This window comes from Hypanus sabinus, chromosome 1, assembly GCF_030144855.1.
Source record: "Hypanus sabinus isolate sHypSab1 chromosome 1, sHypSab1.hap1, whole genome shotgun sequence".
In the NCBI taxonomy this organism is placed as follows: domain Eukaryota; kingdom Metazoa; phylum Chordata; class Chondrichthyes; order Myliobatiformes; family Dasyatidae; genus Hypanus; species Hypanus sabinus.
Window position 1 is genome coordinate 42,538,807 of NC_082706.1, and position 20,412 is coordinate 42,559,218.

At 47.4% G+C, this 20,412-nt stretch overlaps 2 protein-coding genes across 2 annotated transcripts in view; both read left to right on the forward strand.

Annotated features, from left to right (window-relative positions):
* Nucleotides 1-15,702, forward strand: part of LOC132398390 (alpha-tectorin-like) — a 46,649-nt gene extending 30,947 nt beyond the window's left edge. Inside the window, exons 13-19 of the mRNA XM_059977785.1 lie at nucleotides 1,221-1,489; nucleotides 5,840-5,970; nucleotides 7,463-7,744; nucleotides 8,318-8,455; nucleotides 8,639-8,798; nucleotides 11,170-11,579; nucleotides 15,505-15,702. Coding sequence (XP_059833768.1) covers nucleotides 1,221-1,489; nucleotides 5,840-5,970; nucleotides 7,463-7,744; nucleotides 8,318-8,455; nucleotides 8,639-8,798; nucleotides 11,170-11,579; nucleotides 15,505-15,702 — 1,588 coding nt within the window. The remainder of the gene's footprint in view (nucleotides 1-1,220; nucleotides 1,490-5,839; nucleotides 5,971-7,462; nucleotides 7,745-8,317; nucleotides 8,456-8,638; nucleotides 8,799-11,169; nucleotides 11,580-15,504) is intronic.
* On the forward strand, nucleotides 15,699-20,410 carry LOC132398439 (zonadhesin-like). The gene is made up of 5 exons (XM_059977918.1): nucleotides 15,699-15,704; nucleotides 16,658-17,038; nucleotides 17,901-18,142; nucleotides 19,637-19,905; nucleotides 20,334-20,410. Exons 1-5 carry the CDS (start codon nucleotides 15,699-15,701, stop codon nucleotides 20,408-20,410), a joined length of 975 nt encoding a protein of 324 aa, XP_059833901.1.
* The last annotated feature ends 2 nt before the right edge of the window (nucleotides 20,411-20,412 follow it).

Sequence of the window (20,412 nt, forward strand, 5' to 3'; positions counted from 1 at the left end):
TTCATCGTCCGTGGAAATCTTGTACGTTTAAATCTATCCCTTCCCATCTTAAACCGCGCCCCCTGGCTTTAGAATCCCCGACCCAGCGGGAAATTGTGACCATCCACGTTATCTATACCTCTCTTGGTTTTATAAACCTCTATAAGGTCACCCCTCAGCCCCCATGGTGAAGGCTGATGCGATAGGTGCATTCAAGAGGCTCTTAGAAAGAGGCAGACAAGAATATACAGGGATATGGACACTGTGTAAGGAGAAGGCTGAGTACAATTTAATTTGCCCCGCACACCACCTTTGAACATTCTTCCTCTCGCCTTAAGCGCATGCCCTCTGATATTAGATATTTCTAGATTGTAGGAAACCATTCCACTTGTTTACTCTTTCTATCTCTCCCGTAATCTCATAAACTTCTATCCGTTCTCCCCCAGCCTCGGCCATTACAGAGAAAACAACCAAGGTTCAAATTCCCCTTATAGTTCATTCCCTTTGATACAAATAGCATCCTGGGGAACTTCTTCTGCACCCTCTTCGACGCCTCAAAACCCTTCCTGTAATTTGGTGACCAGAACTGAATGCGATTCTCTCGACCATGTTTTATACCTACACACGATGACTAATAAAGGCAGGCCTGTTGTCTGCATTCTTTACCACCCTATCAAACTGTGCCGCTACTGAACTGCTTCCATGGAGAAGGCGGTTCTGTTCCACAAACCAGAGATCCGGTGTCAGTGGGCTAACCAATGACTGTAAATTTCCACCTGGTGACTGGGCAAGGGGAGAATCTCGAAAGGTGGGATCGGGGGGGCGAGAGTGGATGAGAAAGTGAAAGAGAAGGAAATGGGATTAGGATCACTGAGTGTCGGAGGCATCATGTTGTACAGCACAGAAACAGCTCCTTTCACCCACCACTGGAGAGGACAACTCTCTCTCTCTCTCTCTCTCTCTCTCTCTCTCTCTCTCTCTCTCCCTCTCTCTCTCTGTCTCTGTATCTTTCTGTCTCTCTGTCTCTCTCTGTCCCTCTCTCTCTCTCGCGGTCCCTTTATTTCTGTCTCTCACTCTGTCTCTTTATTTCTGTCTCTCTGTCTCTTTCTGTCAATCGCTCACACGCACAAGGGGTACCGCTCCGTCACCTATACTCCTTCACGGGTGAACGGGTCTCACGCAGACAAAATGGCCGCCTACCATAACTGGCTTGCCATACACTGAAGTTTGTTCTCCTGTAGATGTGAAGATAACACCAACGTGACGGAACCTCGGTGCCCCCAGTCTCCCTCTTTTGAGTCCCAGTGCTCCATCATCCTCGACATCGCGGGACCCTTCGCTGTTTGTCACTGTCGTCTGGACCCTGAGAACTATTACAGGTCCTGTGTGTACGACCTGTGCCTCCATGGCTCAAGTGGTGCACGGCTTTGCAGAGCCATCACCTCTTACGAGAAAGGATGCATCCTCGAGGGAGTGCATGTTCCCGCCTGGCGCAGTCCCAGAATTTGCCGTAAGAACTATTTTCGTTCATTCCTATGTTCTAGAAAAAGAAAGTCTCTTGCTACATGAAAGAGGGGTGTGGTACGAGAGGGCATAACTCCAGGTGCAAGCGGCCTGGGGAGGAATTCTTTTCAATTTTATTTTGGTCAGGGTGACCTTAATTCTAGAGCACGTTAGTGGGAAACTGAAAGATTAGGAAGACTTCAAAAAGAAGGGAAGAGCCACAAAGAAATCAACAAAGAAATGGCAGGATGATTATGTAAGTAAACTAACATAAAATAGAAAGAATGGACAGTACAAGTTTTGGTATTGATATAAAACAGTAACTGTGGCTTAAGTGAACGTGGGAACTTGTAAGATGAGAAGGGGTTATTAATAATAGGTTATGTGGATATCACTGAGGCCTTTAGTGACTATTTTCTGTTGGGTTTCACAAAGACACGTCTAACATGCCAAAGACAGATGTTATGGCAGCAATGGGAAGGGAGAACCTCGATGCAGTCATTGACACTTAAGAGTGCAGTGATCAAGAAACTGGTAGACATGCCCACTGGTCCCGGTGGGATGCATTTAAGGACTCTGGAAGAATTAGCAGAAGTTATAATATATAAGTATGTATATACCACATGAGATTCAATTTCTTGCAAGCATTTACATAAAAAGAAATACAGTGGAATTCATGAAAAGTTATACATAAATAAAGTCTGACAAGGAATCAACGTGCAAAAGATGACATATCTGTGCTAATACAAAAAAAGTCAGATAACTGACAAATGATAAAAATCGATGGATTCTATTTAATTGAGACACAACAGGACCAGTACATTTTAGCTTAATTAAGCACCTGTCCCTCTTAGCTGAAGTTACATGGAAATAATTAAAATGGTGTCAAAAGATAATCTACGATTTAACTGAATAACCTATTATGTATTTCAGTGAAATATGGAGCAAATTAGAACTCGGCCAATACTTCTACAGCACTATGAAATTGTGTACTACTTCCTAATAGTTTTCAATGGAGGAATTCATCCAGAGTATGAGTGCTGTTGATTGATTTGTAAATGAACAAAATTAGTGTATTTTTCTGATCTTGGACATTAGTGTTTCTGTACCAGGCTGTGATGCAGCCAGTCTGGATACTGTCCACTGAATACCTATGGAAGTTTGTGAAGGTTTTAGATAACCAGCTGAATCTACACAAACTTCTCAAACAACAGAGACGTTGTCGTGTCTTTTTGATGTCATTGATATGGTGGTTCCAGGACAGATACCTGAAATGATAATGCCAAACAGTTACTGACCCTCTCCACCTCTGATCCCTAATGAGGACTGCTTCCTTGGCCTCAGACTTCTTCCGCATATTCTCGATAATCAGCTCTTTGGTTTTGCAGACATTGAGTGAGAGATTGTCGTCGTGGCACCATTCGGCCAGATTTTCTTCTGTTCTCATGCCGGTCAGAGGATGGTGAAGAGTTTACTCAGAACAGTGAACGACAGGGTCCTGGGAAGCATTGGTGCTCAGGCAGGGTTTCCCAGATCCCAAACACATTCTGGGAAGGGAGGGATTATAAAAAAAACACATTCCTCTGAACCTACCTATTATTTCCCTAAAATTTTAGATTTCTCTGCTCTGGAGAGAAGGTTACTACGTCTGATCCAGGAAGGACAGACCCAGCCTGTATTGGCTGAAGAAGCTCCACTGATTAAGTTTCTAATCGAGTTAGTGGAAGCAGGCCCTTCAGCCCAACCAATCCATGCACACCACGGTGTCCAGTCCAAGGTAGTTCCATTTTCCTGCACTTGGTCTAAATTCCCCAAAACCTTTCCGATCCGTTCACCTTTCCAAATGTCTTTTAAAAGTTGTTTTTGTACCTTCCCTCATCACTTTCAGTGGCAGCTCATTTCTCATATAAACCACCCTTTGAGTAAAATGGTCGTATTAAATCTTTCCCATCCCACCTTGAACCTCTGCCATGAAGTTCTCGAATTCCCCGAAAGAAGGGAAAAGACAATGCCCTCACCCTGTCTATCCCCCTCATGGTTTTGTTACGCACAAAAAGCCACCCATCATTCCCCAACACACCTCCGATATAGCCCTCCAGTTTCTATCATTCATCTGCCTATCTAAGAGTTTCTTTCCTCCACCACCAATGCTGTCCTCACCCGCCTCTCTTCCATTTTGTGCATGTCTGCCCTCACCGGCCTCTCTTCCATTTCACGCATGTCTGCCCTCACCCTATTCTCCCACCACCACACCAGTGAAAGGGATCTTGTCCTCACCTACCACCCCACCAGCCTCCGCATGCGTCACGTAATTCTTTGTAACTTCCACTATCTTCAACGGGGTCCCACCGTCAGCATAACTTTCCCTCCCCCTGCACGTTCTGTGTTACTACATGACTCCGTTGTCCACATTTCCTCCCATCGATCTCCCTCCTGAAATTTATCCTTGCAAATGTACAAGTGCCACACCTAGTCCTACACCACCTCCCTCACTACCATTCAGTGCCCGAAACAGTCCTTCCAGGTGAGACGACACTTCACTTGTGAGTCTGCTAGGGTGATCTACTTTATCTGGTGCATCCAGTGTGGCCTCTTCTATATCGGAAAGACCTGACACAGATTGGGAGATCACTTCATCCACACTCATACACTCCATCCATCAGAATAAGCAGGATAGCCTGGCAGCCAACCATTTCAATTCTTCTTCCCATTCACATTCCAACATGTCAATCCATGTTACTTCACCCCTCTCCATCTATTGGTTTCACTGTCACCTACCAGCTTGTACTCCCCACCCCCTTCGTAAACTCCTATTTCTGACTTCCTGTCTCTTTTTCCAGTCCTGTTGAAGGGTCTCTGCCCAAAACGTCGTCTGGTGACTGTTCTCCATAGATGCCGTCTGGCCTGTTGAGTTCCTCCACATTTTCTGTGCCTGGCATTGAACAAGATGGGACTTTTCTTTATGGAGTGACAAAGGTTAAGGGGCAACTTGGCAGAGGTGTATAAAATTATGAGAGGCATAGATAGAAGGAAAAGCCAACATGAATTCCCGCAGGTCAGCAGTGGTCAATACCTAAGTGAGGATGTACGGGGTAAAGTTTCTTATAAATGTTGAAGGTCAGTCTAATAAAGTTTGGCAGGATATCAGTGGTAGATATTTTACACAAAGTAGTGGCTGTGTGGAATGCACTGCCTGGTGTGGTGATAGAGGCAGGTAATTGGGGATATTTAACTAAATCTTAGACAGGCACATGAATGATAGAAAACTGTAGGGTTGTGGACTGGATAAGAGGGAAGGGATTGATTGACTGTGAAATGCGTTTATGCGGGTCACACAACGTCAAGGGCTGAAGGCCCTTTGTTGTGATGCATTGTTCCTTGTTCCACAAAGCCACCAGCCATCCTCGACATTCCTTCTTCTCCCCTCTCCCAATGGGCCGAAGACACAAAAGTCTGAAAACATGTACCACCAGGCTCAGGGATAGCTTCTACCCCATGGTGATCAGACTATAAAATGGTTCGCGAGTATGATAAGATGGACACTTAAGCTCACAATCTATCTGGTTATGATCTTGCATCTTATTGTCCACCAGCACTTCAGTTTCTTCGTAAATGTAACACTTAATTCGTTCTTTCCTCAATGCATCATTGCAATGAAATGATCTGTATGGATGGCATGCAAAATAAAGTTTTTCATTATATCAGGTTACATGTGACATTAGTTAACCAATACACTTCACAGTGTTTATAGATAGGACTCACAGTTGTTTACCTCAAGGTAGAGGAGTTGAAAACTACAGGGCATAAGTTGAAAAAGAGAGGGTGAGATTTAAAGGGATGTTTTTCTCAGAGAGAGTGTGAGTATATGGTATCAGCTAACAGGCGAACTTGAATTGGAATATTCTTGTCACATGTCTCGAGATGAATCTTGCATAAAGTCCACACAGATCAGATCATTAAACAGTGCCTTGAGGGAGAACGAAGTAAAGTGGTTACTGAAAGCAGAACAAAGTGTAACAGATACAGAGAAAGCACAGTGCAGACAATAAGGTGCAAGGACCATGAGGAGAAGAGATTGTGAGGCTAAGAGTCCCTTTCATTGTACTGAGGAACCATGTAATACCTCCATAACAGCGGAGTAGAAGCTGTAGTTGAGCTTGTGGCACATGTTTGCAGGATTTCAGGTGTCTTCTTCCCAATGGGAGTGACGAGAAAAGAGAACATCTGGGGGGTCGGGGGGGGGGGGGGTTGGCTGGGGTCTTTGATTGCACTGGCTGCTTCTTATGTCATATTCAAGAATAATTTTAATGCTGCCTATTTCTGTAATTGTGAACTCAAAGTTGCTGTGATTTTACAGGCGAATTGTTCTACCCATTTGGTACCAGTAGTGGCGATATCACCAATCCGGTCAGCGATGATGGAAGCTCCCCAAACATATCCATCTCAACATGGTTCCCATTCTTTGAAAGATCCTACAACTCCTTGTATGTAAGTGCACTGGTGGGTTTTGGGATGAGGTGGCTTCGTCCTGGTGAGGAATAGATAGAGTCGACCAGCCGGTGTCTCTTCCCCAGGGTAGACATGTTCAAAACTGGAGGGCCTGTTTCTGAAGTGAGAAGGGGTACTTTCATGGCAGATGTGGCGGCAAATCTTTTACAAACAGTTTAGAGGGTGGATGGAGTGTGTTGCCAGGAATGGTGGTGGAGGCAAATATGCCAAGGCATTTAAGCGGCTCCGAGATAGGTGGTCTACAAATGTGCAGAGAATAGAAAGATATGGGGATTGTCTTGGCAGGCAGGATTACTTCAGTTAGGCATTGTTACCTATTTGATTAGTTCAACACAGCCACAGGGTTGGAGTTGGGATTGCTTCTTTTCGTGATACCTGTCAATGATTTGGATAATGGAATTGATGTCTTTGTAGCTAAAAGTGATGAGGATATAAGGTTAGGTCGTGTTGAGAAAGCAGGGAGTCTGCAGAAGGATTTAAATAGTATCAGAGAATGGACAAAGAAAAGGTAGTTGCAATATTGTAACTAATATAGCAGTAAAACTTAGACTATTTTCTAAATGGGGCAAAATGAATCAGATATCAGAACTGCAAACACGCCTGGGAGTCAATGTGCAGGATTCCCTAAAGGTTAACTTATAAATTGAGTCAGTGTTAACTTATAAATTAAGGCAAATGCAATATTAGCATTCATTTCAAGAGGACTAGAATATAAGAGCAAGTGTTTAATTCTGACGCTTGAAAAGGCATATTTCAGACTGCACGGAGTATCATGAGCAGCTTTTGGCCCATTATCTAAGAAAAAATATGCTGGTATTGGAGAGAGCCCGAGGAGGTTCAAGAGAATGATTCTGGGTGTGAAGGGGTTAAACTATGAGGAAAGTGTGATGGCTCTGGGCCTGTACTCGCTGAAGTTTAGAAAAATGAGAGGGGGTCTCATTGAAACCTATCGAATAGTGAAAGGCCTAAATAGAGTGGAATGTAGAGAGGCTGTTTCCTATAATGGGGAGAACCTAACAACAGAGCACACTGCATTAGAATTGAGGGACGTCCATTTAAAGCATAGATTGGTTTTTTATTTAAGCTAGAGCTCAGTGAATCAATGGAAATCGTACCAAGAGCAGCTGAGCATGCCAAGTCATTTGAGTGTATTTAAAACGAAAGCTGATAAGTTCTTGATCAGTGGATGGGGTTGAGAGGGATAATAAATCAGCCCCGATGGGATGGCGGAGGAGGGTTGATGCATGGAATAGCTCGATTCTGTTATGTAGTGACTCTGAAAAGACACAGGAGAGAGAATATGGGGGTAGAAGCTGGAGCAACAAACAATCTGGAGGATCTTAGTATGTCGAGGAATATCTGCTTTTGCGTGGAATTGAAGGAACTGTTGACGCTGGCGCTGTTCTTACCCTCGCTGGTAAGGCGTGGGGTGTGCTGTACCGATTAACGCTAACAAAGCTGAACCCCACAGGTCAACAACAACGGTGTCATCTCCTTTGTCGTGCCTGTGAGCCAGTACACATCTACTGCATTCCCACTACCGGACGGGCGCGCCTTCATTGCCCCGTTCTGGGCAGATGTGGACAATAGGCTGGGTGGCAACGTCTACTACCGCGAGAGTACCGAGGAAGCGTTACTGCAACGGGCCACGGCGGACGTCCGCAAGTACTCACCCGGAATCGAATTTCAAGCTCGCTGGGTGTTTGTGGCTACTTGGGATAACGTTGCTTATTATGGCTCCCAGTCCTCCAAGGTATTCATTCCATCCATTCGAATATCTATTATGGTTTCCGAGATCCATTTCCAATAATCCGGTACCGTACCATTTGAGAACTCAATTGTTCGTCAGGCAGTTTATTATTTGATGTTCCTCGCCCCCTTTAACCAACTGAGACCTTGTTTCTCACTCCTTCTCGACACAGGGAGACTCCAATTCCCGTTCCTGTGAATCCCACCCGACCCCGTTTCCCGCCCTCACTGACTTAACCTTGGTGTTATACTACCGCATTAGATTAAAAAGCTGTGAACTAAAACTGTTTCTTAGTGACAATACGTCAATGTAATACTATCGACGGAACTCAGCAGGCCGGGCAGCATCGGTGGAAAAGATTTTCGGGACGTTTCTTGCCAAGACCCTTCATCAGGACATCAGCAAACGTCGACTTGTTACTCTTTTCCATAGATCCTGCCTGGCTTGCTGAATTCCTCCAGCATTTTGTGTGCGCTGTTTGGATTTCCAGCATCTGCAGATTTTCTCTTGTATGTAATATCGAATCCTCGGCACCCTTTCACACTTTGCGTCACAGTGACTGTTTTTACATTGTAGGTGAACAGTTTCCAGGCGGTCCTGATTACCGATGGCTTACAATCATTTATCATCTTTAACTACGGGAATATTGAATGGACCACCGGAGCAGCGAGCGGCGGCAACGCGTCGACCAGACTTGGCGGGACCCCAGCACAGGTATACGTGTTCAGAATAGGAAAGCGGGACAGTAAGACTTTGGAGCAGAATTGGGCCATTAGGCTCATTGAGTAAGCTCCGCCATTCCACCGTAGCTGCTCTATTGTCCCTCACAACTCATTCTCCTCCCTTCTTTCCCTTCCCCACCTCCCACTACACCCCACCCACCTTATCCCCAAATAGGCTGGCTTCAACAGCGGGGACTCCCTGAACTTTTTCTCGATTCCTGGGTCCCACACGCCAGAGATAATCGATATCGAGACAACCAGCAACGTGGACGAACCTGGTCGATGGGTCTTCAGGGCGGATACATTCAAAGCACTCGAGGGTTGTATATATAATGGTAAGGAATATTAAATTATATTAGCGAATTAAACCACTGTTTTTCAATAGGATAGCTCTCTTCCTCTCCCACACACTTCCAATTTGTCCTATCTCTGTCTTCCCCTCTAACCCCCGAGCCCCAAGCGCCTGATCTCTGGTTTGAGGAGAATATAATCTGCACTTAAGTTCCACTTCTAGCTCTTGTGATCACAGTTAGACTCTGAACTGATTATATCTACTTAATTACGCTGAAGTTGCTATTAATCTGATAGCGATTGAGACTAAGGGGCCATCTTACAGTGATGTTAAATTCATGACGAACATAGATCGTAATAATACTTAATAAACTGGGAAGAGCGCAGAAAAGATTGATATTGTCAACACCTGAGGGACTGAGATTTCGGAACAGGTTTGACAACCTAGGACTTTATTCCTTGGAATGTAGGACACTGGGAAGTGATTTAGAGGCGTATAAACCACGAGTTTATAAATATGGTGAATAAACAGGAATGGAGACACAAGAACTAGAGAGCACAGATTTATCGTTAGAGGGGAGAAAAATAACAGGAAAGTGAGGGCATCTTTCACTTAGGGGGTTGTCCATATGTGAAACTAGCTGCCAGAGGAATTTGATAAGGCAGGTACGTTGACAGCAGTGCAAAAAGACACTTGGACAGATACATGGATCGGAAAGGTGTTGAAGAATGTGTGTCAAACGCTGGCAAGTGGGTCTGGGGACCTTGTTCTGCAAGTAAATTGAAATAAACCTGAAAGAGGTCTGAGAAAATTTACAAGGATATTGCCAAGACTTGAGGATTGGAGTTATTCAGACAGGTTGAGCAGGTTCCGACCTTATTCGCTACAGTGCAGAAGAATGGGAGGGGGTTGGGGAGGGAGGTGGGGAGTTTGTATAGATGTGTGTAAAGTTTGAGGGTTATAGATAGGGTGAGTGCATGTAGAACTAGACGTTACCCATTAAAGTAAAATACTTAAGGGTAAGGGGATTCTAAAGGAGAACCTCTTCACTAAGAGGGTGGTGTGAGTGTGGAATAAGCTGCCAGTGGAAGTCGTAGGTGTGCGTTCACTTATAACATTGAGGAGAAGCTTAGAAAGCTTAGATCGTTGAAAGTAGCACCACAGACAAATAGTATCGTTAAGAGGCACATTTGCCTTCATAAATCAATGCATTGAGTACAGGAGATGGGATATTATGGTTAAGTTGTATAAGACAACACTGATGCCTATTTTGGAGTATTGTGTGTAGTTTTGGCCACCTACCTACAGGAAAGGATGAAAGAGTAGAGGGAAGATTTCCAAGGATGTTACTGGGTCTGGTGGACCTGAATTATAAGGAAAGATTGTATAGGTTTGGACATTATGCTGTACCTTGGAACGTAGAAGATTGAGGGGAGATTTGATAGAGGTATACAAAATATGCGGGGTATAAATACGGTGAATGCAAGCAGGCTTTTTTCCCACTGAGCTTGTGTGGGACTGCAACCAGAGGTCATGGGCTAAGGGAGAAAGGTGAAAAGTTTAAGGGGAACATGGGAGGAAACTTCTTCAGCCAGAAGGTAAAGAGCTGCCAGCGCAAACGGTGCAAGTGAATTTGCGAAGTCTGGATGTAGGAGTTTGGAGGGCTATGGTGCCGGTGCGGGTTGATGCGAGGGGACAGGTTAAATGGTTCGGCATGGTTAAGATAAGCGGAAGGGCCTATTTCCGTGTTGTGTTTTTCTTAGTTCCATAACTCTAGATACAAGAACGAAGGGAAAGTGTAGAATTGGACTGAAAATCAATCGGTGGCAGGAATCAAAATGTTGCAGGGTAAAGTACAGAACGCAAGACAACAGCAGTAGAAGCGGTTCGCTGTTCTGCCGTTCAATATGACAAAGGTTGATCTGCCCCGAGGTTCATCTCCTCTCCTGTTCCCCGGTCTCTGCTGCCTTCAATTCTGAAAGGGAGGAGATTGTAAGGTAGCCCTCCTGCAAAATAATTAGAATCAAAATCAGGTTGTTCTTTTAATCACTGACATACGTTGTGAAAGTTCTTGTTCTGTTGCAGCCGTCCAGCGCAATACTTAAGAGTACTATACGTTACAATAAACAACTAAGTAAGATAATGAATAAATATGGACAAAGTACTTACTGTAGATAAATAGATAAATTAGATAGATGGATGGATAGATAGCTGGATAGCTAAAGACACCATTAGAGAAATTAAATAGTGCAAAAGAGAAATAGCGCGCTAGTGTTCATGGGTTCACGAAGCATTCAGAAATCAAAGAAACAAATTCCGTGTCATATGTCAATGATAATAAACCGGATTCTGATTCCTGTTAACCTGAGAGGTTGCTCCGGAGTAAGTGTGTAACGCATTAAATATTTCCGCAGGAATGTACGTTCGGGAAAACGAGACAGTGTGGGTCAATGGAAGCTGCCAAACCAAATGTAAATGTTCCTCGGAAGGGTTGTTAACGTGTGTTTCTGAACCGTGCGGCGCGGCAGAGATCTGCGTTCCTGCTCCACCGTTCCACGCCTGCCGCCCAGTCTCGATGAAGACCTGCGACGTTTACGGAGACCCCCACTATTACACCTTCGACCAGAGGGTCATCCACTTCCAGGGGACGTGCACCTATGTCCTGTCCGAGCTGTGTGATGGACTGTCTGACTTGACCTACTACAGGGTGGAGGGAGCGAACGAGAACCGCGGGAGCGTGGCCGTATCGTTCGTGAGACTTGTCCGTCTCCTGGTCTACGGAACTGAAGTTATTATGCTCAAGGGGACTACCAACTACGTCCTGGTAAATCGGCGGGAGAATAACTGTTTCAGTTCATTAATTTTAGCTCGAAATAGTTGGAATTCCTCCTGATGCCGGACGTTCTCTGGGCGGAGAGTGATTGGGATTGAATGTTTGTGGTTCGATGTGGGGCAGTGCGATTCGTTTCAGGGCTGAATGATAAGGCAGTTGGGAGAGCGCGGGTCATGGGTTTAGTTTGGGGACTGACAGTGAAGTGGGAGGGAATGAGGCAGTGGGATGAGTTATGGGACTAATGCGGAGCTGTGTGATTTGTCGTGGAACTGATACAGTCCTGACAGGTGAACGGGACCCGGAGTTCCGTCCCGGTCTTCCTCGAGGATGGCCGACTCCAAGTCCGGACCGCCGGGTTCACTATGAGGGCGACAGCGGACTTCGGACTGACCGTCACCTACGATGGCTCCCACCACGCCTCGATCACCCTGCCAGGAACCTATCACGGAGCCGTCTGTGGGATGTGCGGGAATATGAACGGGGACCCCACCGACGACTTGCGCACGCGCAGCGGGAACCTTACGACCTCGCCGGGGATATTCGGGGCCAGTTGGAGGGTGGACGGCGATGGCGGAGGGGACGTATGCCGGGACTCCTGCACAGATGGGTGCGGAGTCTGCACCGAGGCGGAACGCTACTCGTTGCCGTCCTCCTGCGGCCTCCTCCGAGCCCAGAACGGCCCCTTCCGACATTGCCATGCCGCTATCGACCCTCAGGATTTCGAGCAGAGCTGCGTCTATGACCTGTGCGCCACCGGCGGCCTGGAGGCCAGCCTCTGCCAGGCTCTCTCCAGCTATGCCGAGGCGTGCCGCTCTGCTGGGATGAGGCCAGAGCCCTGGAGGACCGAGACATTCTGCGGTAGGGTCCGCCTGTCGGAAATATCACGGTATCACAGCACGGAAGCCCTCTAGCTTGATTCCCCAGCACCGGGGGTGGGGGGTGGGGTGGTGTGGGTGGAACCGCACGCTTATACTTTATCTATGCCCCATTTATGAGTATTCCTCAGTTTCTATGATCCAGTGAATAAAGTCCCAACCTGCCCAACCTCTCCCCATATCTCAGGTCTTCGAGTCCCGGCAACATCCTCGTAAATCTCATCTGCTCCCTTTGCATATTAATGACATCTTTCCTACAGCAGGGTGAGTACATCATTTCTAATATGGCCGCAACAAAATCTCCCATCTCAACTCCTCTGCTCAGTGATCTGGCTGATGAAGGCAGCGTGCCAACCGCCCTCTTCGCTGCTCTGTCTGCCCGTCTCACAATTTTTAGGGAACCTGTACTTGCAGGTTCTTGCATTCTACAACGCTCTCCAGCACTTTAACGTTTACTGTGAAAACAGTGACCTCCTTTGTCTTCCCAAAACGCAGACCTCATACTTATCCGTATTAAACTTCACTTTCTATTTCTCAGCCCACCTACGTCTCCAATCTTGTAAATCCTCGCATTAGAACTATGCCTTCTACAAATCATTGATGTAGATCAGAGTGACAAACTTTGAAGTCGAGAGTCACAGCACAGATCTCTGAACACCACCAGTCCCCGGCTTCCAATCCAAGAAAGAACCAACACCCTCTGCATCAAACCACTGAGCAATTCTGCATCTAATTTTCCAGCTCTCCCTGAATCCCCTGAGATCTCTGGTGTGACAGCGAACTAATCACTGGAATGAGTGGGATGTCTCGCGAGGGTTTGTTAGAAGCATGGGAAACCTACAGCGCAATACAGGCTCTTCGGCCCACAATGCTGTGCAGAACATGTACTTACTTTAGAAATTATCTCCGGTTACCCATAACACTCTATTTTTCTAACGTGCATTACCTTTTCAGGAGGCTCTTAAAAGACCCTTCGTGTCCACCTCCACCACCATCACGGGCAGCCCGTTACACGCACTCACCACTCCCTTGCGCTTTTATAAATTAAGCGACAACTTTCCCCTGACATCTCATCTGTACCTACTTCCAAGCTTTTTAAAACTGTATCCTCTCGTGTTAGCCATTTCAGCCCTGGGCTTCAGCCTCTCACTATCAAAATGAACATTGCCTCTCATGATCTTATAAACCTCTATCAGGTCATCTCATCCTCCATCGTTGCAAGGAGAAAAGGACAAGTTGTCCCAACCTATTCTCATAAGGCATGCTCTCCCATCCAGGCAACAGCCTTGTAAATCTCTTCTGCACCCTTACGATAGTATCCACATCCTTCCTGCAGTGAGGTGACCAGAACTGAGCACAGCAGTCCAAGTGGGTTCTGAGCAGGGTCCTATATAGCTGTAACATTACCTCTCAGCACTTGAACTCAATCCCACGGTTGTTGAAGGCCAATAGAACGTATGCCTTCTTAACGGCACAGTCAACATGCGCCACAGCTTTGATTGTCCTATGGACTCGGACCCCAAGATCCCTCTGATCCTCCACACTGTCAAGTGTCTTGCCATAATCTACTATATTCATATTTGACCTACCAAAATGTACCACCTCACACGTATCTGGGTTGAATTCTAACTGACACTTCTCAGCCCAGGTTTGTATCCTATGAATGTCCTGCTGTAACCTCTGACAGCTCTCCACACTATCCACAACACCCCCAACCTTTGTGTCATCAGAAAATGTACTCATCTATTCCCCTCCCACTTCCCCATCCAGCTCATTTATGAAAATCACAAACAGCAGTGGTCCCAGAACAGATCCCGGAGGCACACCACTGATCACCAACCTCCATGCAGAATATGACTCGTCTACAAACACCTTTTGCCTTCTGTGTGTAAGTCAGTTCTGGATCCACAAAGCAAATACACCATGGATCCCATGCTTCCTTACTTTCTCAATAAGCCTTGCATGGGGTACCTTATTAAATTCCCGCTTAAAAGCCCTATACACTACATTACATTGTTCGAATTTTGTGGGATTGTATCAGTTGGAATTTAGAAAATTGAGAACATTCTTCAACACTATATCCATCTAAGCCATTCCCATTTGCCCGCCTTTGACCCATATAGCGCCAAGCATTTTTTTTTTAAATCCACAAACCTGGGAAAGATTATAATTGTACAAACCTCTACCATTTCCTCTGGCTATGCACATACCTCCCTTTGTGTGGGTAAAACCCGACCCTTAATCGTTTTCCCTCTCACTTTAATCGTGTGCTCTCTGGCTTTCGATACCCTACCCAGGAAGAAACAGACAGAGCAGTCTCTTCATCTAAAACCATCATGATCTTATGCAGCGCCATAAGATTTCCCCTCAGTTTCCTGAAGGAGTAACTATTTACTCTGTTACAATAATAAATAAACAATGCAAAGGAAGCATGACAAAGTAGTGTTCATGGGCCATTGAAAAATCTGATGGCGGAGGGGAAGAAGCTGCTCCTGTAACATTGCCTGTGGACCTTCTTGCTCACTAACTCCACCCCTCATAGTAGTAATGCGAAGAGGACATAAACCGGATGGCAAGGGGCCTTAGTGAGAGATGCCGTGAGGCAAGATATCCTTGATGCGGCCGAGGCTTGTGCCCGGGATGGAGCTGTCTGAATCTACAACCCTCTGAAGCCTCTTGCATTTAGGCCACTACGCGAGCTCATTATGCAACTGTCAATTTTGTTGAAGTGTTGCTGATGTGAGTCTGCGATGTTACTGCAAGTCAGTTTTTCAGTGCACGTGTTTACCTCGCCCCTTGGAAAAGCAGCCAATATTATCATAGACCCCGCCTCACGCTGGGAACTTTCTATGGACAGTGGTAATAATTCAGTGAGGGGCACCGGGAACACGCTGAATTTGTTTAGCTTCCCGGGGAATCAGGGGCACGGCAAGCTTTCTTGGATTCACCGAGGCAGCAAAATGTACAGAGTCGATGTAGAGAGGGTTTGAGAGCATCGCTCAGAGCGTTGGCGAGGTTTATTCTGTCATTCTGTCTTCCAGGCATCCGGTGTCCGGCCAACAGTCACTATGAGGCGTGTGGGAATGTGTGCGACCGGGATTGTGTCTTCAATTCCTCCACTTTACACTGCAACGAGTCGTGCTCGGAAGGGTGTTTCTGTGATCCGGGATACTTCCGCGACGGGAGCGAATGCGTCCCCCGGGATCGCTGCGGCTGTTTACATCACGGTGTCTACATGAAGGCAAGAGAGGGAGTCAAGCAGAGCTCAGTCTCGTCGCGGTCTTACGCACAACTGGGCCCATGAACCACGGTGGCCCGAGGCTGCGAGTTTTTCCGCACACATTTACATATTCATTCGTGCTCTCTCGCTCACACTGGCTATGCGTCTCTCCCTCTCTCGCTCGCTCCGCGTGGCGCGCGCTCCCCCCTCTCGCTCGCTCCGCGTGGCGCGCGCTCCCCCCTCTCTCGCTCGCTCCGCGTGGCGCGCACTCCTCCCCTTCTCGCTCGCTCCGTGTGGCGCGCACTCCTCCCCTTCTCGCTCGCTCCGCGTGGCGCGCACTCCTCCCCTTCTCGCTCGCTCCGTGTGGCGCGCACTCCTCCCCTTCTCGCTCGCTACGCGTGGCGCCGCTCTCCACTCCTCCACTCTCGGGATCCCTCCTCGCTCTGTTCCTCTTTCTCTCTGGCTCTGTGTGGCGCTCTGTGTCTCTCTCGCTCGCTCTGTGTCACGGGCGCGCGCTCACTCTCACTCTCTCTCTGGCGTTCTGAACCTGTAGCTCTATCTCATGCACTGTAGCTAAAGTACACATACATTTCCTATTTCATCCACACATACACGTATGCAAACTCTCGAAAATTTGCCGGGAAATCCGAAACAACACACAAAATGCTGGTGGAACTCAGCAGGCCAAGCAATATCCATGGAAAAGAGTAAACAGCCGGCGGGGGTCTCGGCCCAAAACGTCAACTCTTTTACTCTTTTCCATGGATGCTGTCTGGCCTGCGGAGTTTCTCCAGCAGTTTGTGTGAGTTGCTGTACACGTATGCAGTTTGCTCTCTCACACCCACATGCACACATTGTGTTTCGCACACACTGTCTCTAACATACACAAGCACATGCGTTATCTCTGCGTCTCACGCTCTCACTGCAGTGGCTGTCCTTCTGCCAGGAACTAATGTTGTTCTGTCTACTTGCAGTTGGGAGAGCGAAGGGTGTCTCCAGAGTGTGCAGAGGTGTGCCAGTGCTCCCAGGAAAGAAGAGTCCACTGCGTCCCCTTGGGCTGTGGGGCCGGGGAGGTGTGCACCATCCGCGGGGGCAGGAGGGGCTGCTTCACCGCCCAGGCCCTCTGCACCGTCACAGGCGGAGGGGCCCACCTCCTCAGCTTCGACGGCCGACCGGCCCGCCTCCGGGGTCACTGCACCCACACGCTGGCCGAGGTGTGCTGCAATGCCTCTGCCCCCTGGTTCCGAGTGACCGCGGAGAAGTGGCAGGAGGGCGAGAAGGCAGAGGGGATCACTCGTGTCAGGGTCCAGCTGGTGGGCGCCGACTTCGTACTTGAGAGGGGAAGGCAGCCGACGGTAAGTCGCGAGGGATGAACCACGAAGAATCAAGCAGCGTGGCGAGTGGCGTAGTGAGTTTAGTGAGTAGCATACAGTAGGACGTATTGTGTGGAGAGGGGAGGAATCAGTAGCATAGACCAGAATACTGAGTGTCACGGACTGTAGCAGTTATTGCGTAGAATATTGTACAGCGTAATGCAGCCCGCATGTGTTGCCAAACTTCTGGTGTCAACATAGGATGGCAACTACTTAGCATCACTGGTTAATGCGGGAGGAAACCGGAGCATCACGAGGAAGCCCATGCACTGCAAGCGCGTGAATTGAACCACGATCAGTCAGGCTGGCAGTGTAAAGTGCTGCGCTGAGCTTTACACTACAGTGCTTGTGAATGTTGTGCCTCCGATGCTCAGTGCCTGTGATGCTGAGCCAGATAGTTTCTCTTTGCACATGTGTACACATGGGCTTGAGCATCCGACAATAAACTCGAAATTTATGGGTTTGTGAGGAAGGAGCCTCACTCTGTATCTGATCGCAAGAGTGTGCGATGGGACAGTGTAGAGGAAGCTTTACTCTGTGTCTGACCTCGAGCGTGAGCGATAGTGTCTTGTGGAGGATGCTTCACTCTGTGTCTGAGCCCAGGATTGTGTGATGGGACGGTTTGGAGGGAACGTTACTGTGTCTGACCTCGGGCATGACTGATGGGACGGTGTGGAGAGAGCTTCTCTCTTGGTTTGACCCCATCGAGTGTATGATGGGATGGTGCGGAGGGAGTTTCACTCTGTGTCTGACCTCAGGCGTGAGTGATGAGATGGTGTGGAGGAAGACAGAATGGTATCAAGTGGACAAACAAACTAACTTCTCAACTTGCTTTTCCGCTCAGATGAATGAAACACTCATCTCTCTTCCTTTCATCATCCCCTCCGTCGCCAACCTATCCAGTGTGGGTGATGATGTCATAGCTGTCACAGCGTCCCAGCTGGAAGTGCGTTTCGACGGGGAGGGGAACATCTTTGTGAGGGTGGGGCCGTCCTACGCCGGCTTCCTGCGTGGGATGTGTGGCAACTGGAATGACGATCCTTCTGATGACGATCTGGAGCCTTCCAGAAACGGCAGCGAGCCCAGGTACCTCTAGGGAATCACCGACAGCTCTCAGAGGTGGGGATGGCCTGCAGAACACTTGTCTATACAGTCCGATTTGCTTAGGGAAAGTATCTTAGAACATGGAGCAGTAGAACCAGGATAGGCCTTTCAGCCCACAGCGTTGAGTCAACCTATTAACCTACACCGCGAACATTCCTTCTGAACATTTCCTATCCATGTATTTGTCCAAATATCTTTGGAAGGTCTTTGTTGTACCTGGGTCTACCACTTCCTGCACCAACTCCTTCCATTCATCGTCCGTGGAAATCTTGTACGTTTAAATCTATCCCTTCCCATCTTAAACCGCGCCCCCTGGCTTTAGAATCCCTGACCCAGCGGGAAATTGTGACCATCCACGTTATCTATACCTCTCTTGGTTTTATAAACCTCTATAAGGTCACCCCTCAGCCCCCATGGTGAAGGCTGATGCGATAGGTGCATTCAAGAGGCTCTTAGAAAGAGGCAGACAAGAATATACAGGGATATGGACACTGTGTAAGGAGAAGGCTGAGTACAATTTAATTTGCCCCGCACACCACCTTTGAACATTCTTCCTCTCGCCTTAAGCGCATGCCCTCTGATATTAGATATTTCTAGATTGTAGGAAACCATTCCACTTGTTTACTCTTTCTATCTCTCCCGTAATCTCATAAACTTCTATCCGTTCTCCCCCAGCCTCGGCCACTACAGAGAAAACAACCAAGGTTCAAATTCCCCTTATAGTTCATTCCCTTTGATACAAATAGCATCCTGGGGAACTTCTTCTGCACCCTCTTCGACGCCTCAAAACCCTTCCTGTAATTTGGTGACCAGAACTGAATGCGATTCTCTCGACCATGTTTTATACCTACACACGATGACTAATAAAGGCAGGCCTGTTGTCTGCATTCTTTACCACCCTATCAAACTGTGCCGCTACTGAACTGCTTCCATGGAGAAGGCGGTTCTGTTCCACAAACCAGAGATCCGGTGTCAGTGGGCTAACCAATGACTGTAAATTTCCACCTGGTGACTGGGCAAGGGGAGAATCTCGAAAGGTGGGATCGGGGGGGCGAGAGTGGATGAGAAAGTGAAAGAGAAGGAAATGGGATTAGGATCACTGAGTGTCGGAGGCATCATGTTGTACAGCACAGAAACAGCTCCTTTCACCCACCACTGGAGAGGACAACTCTCTCTCTCTCTCTCTCTCTCTCTCTCTCTCTCTCTCTCTCTCTCTCTCCCTCTCTCTCTCTGTCTCTGTATCTTTCTGTCTCTCTGTCTCTCTCTGTCCCTCTCTCTCTCTCGCGGTCCCTTTATTTCTGTCTCTCACTCTGTCTCTTTATTTCTGTCTCTCTGTCTCTTTCTGTCAATCGCTCACACGCACAAGGGGTACCGCTCCGTCACCTATACTCCTTCACGGGTGAACGGGTCTCACGCAGACAAAATGGCCGCCTACCATAACTGGCTTGCCATACACTGAAGTTTGTTCTCCTGTAGATGTGAAGATAACACCAACGTGACGGAACCTCGGTGCCCCCAGTCTCCCTCTTTTGAGTCCCAGTGCTCCATCATCCTCGACATCGCGGGACCCTTCGCTGTTTGTCACCGTCGTCTGGACCCTGAGAACTATTACAGGTCCTGTGTGTACGACCTGTGCCTCCATGGCTCAAGTGGTGCACGGCTTTGCAGAGCCATCACCTCTTACGAGAAAGGATGCATCCTCGAGGGAGTGCATGTTCCCGCCTGGCGCAGTCCCAGAATTTGCCGTAAGAACTATTTTCGTTCATTCCTATGTTCTAGAAAAAGAAAGTCTCTTGCTACATGAAAGAGGGGTGTGGTACGAGAGGGCATAACTCCAGGTGCAAGCGGCCTGGGGAGGAATTCTTTTCAATTTTATTTTGGTCAGGGTGACCTTAATTCTAGAGCACGTTAGTGGGAAACTGAAAGATTAGGAAGACTTCAAAAAGAAGGGAAGAGCCACAAAGAAATCAACAAAGAAATGGCAGGATGATTATGTAAGTAAACTAACATAAAATAGAAAGAATGGACAGTACAAGTTTTGGTATTGATATAAAATAGTAACTGTGGCTTAAGTGAACGTGGGAACTTGTAAGATGAGAAGGGGTTATTAATAATAGGTTATGTGGATATCACTGAGGCCTTTAGTGACTATTTTCTGTTGGGTTTCACAAAGACACGTCTAACATGCCAAAGACAGATGTTATGGCAGCAATGGGAAGGGAGAACCTCGATGCAGTCATTGACACTTAAGA

Bases quoted from the DNA above. Each gene is read 5' to 3' on its own strand.
- LOC132398439 (XM_059977918.1), top strand. The intron at 18,143-19,636 runs GTACCTCTAGGG...GTTCTCCTGTAG, and splicing joins AGAAACGGCAGCGAGCCCAG to ATGTGAAGATAACACCAACG. The intron at 19,906-20,333 runs GTAAGAACTATT...GGTTTCACAAAG, and splicing joins GCGCAGTCCCAGAATTTGCC to ACACGTCTAACATGCCAAAG.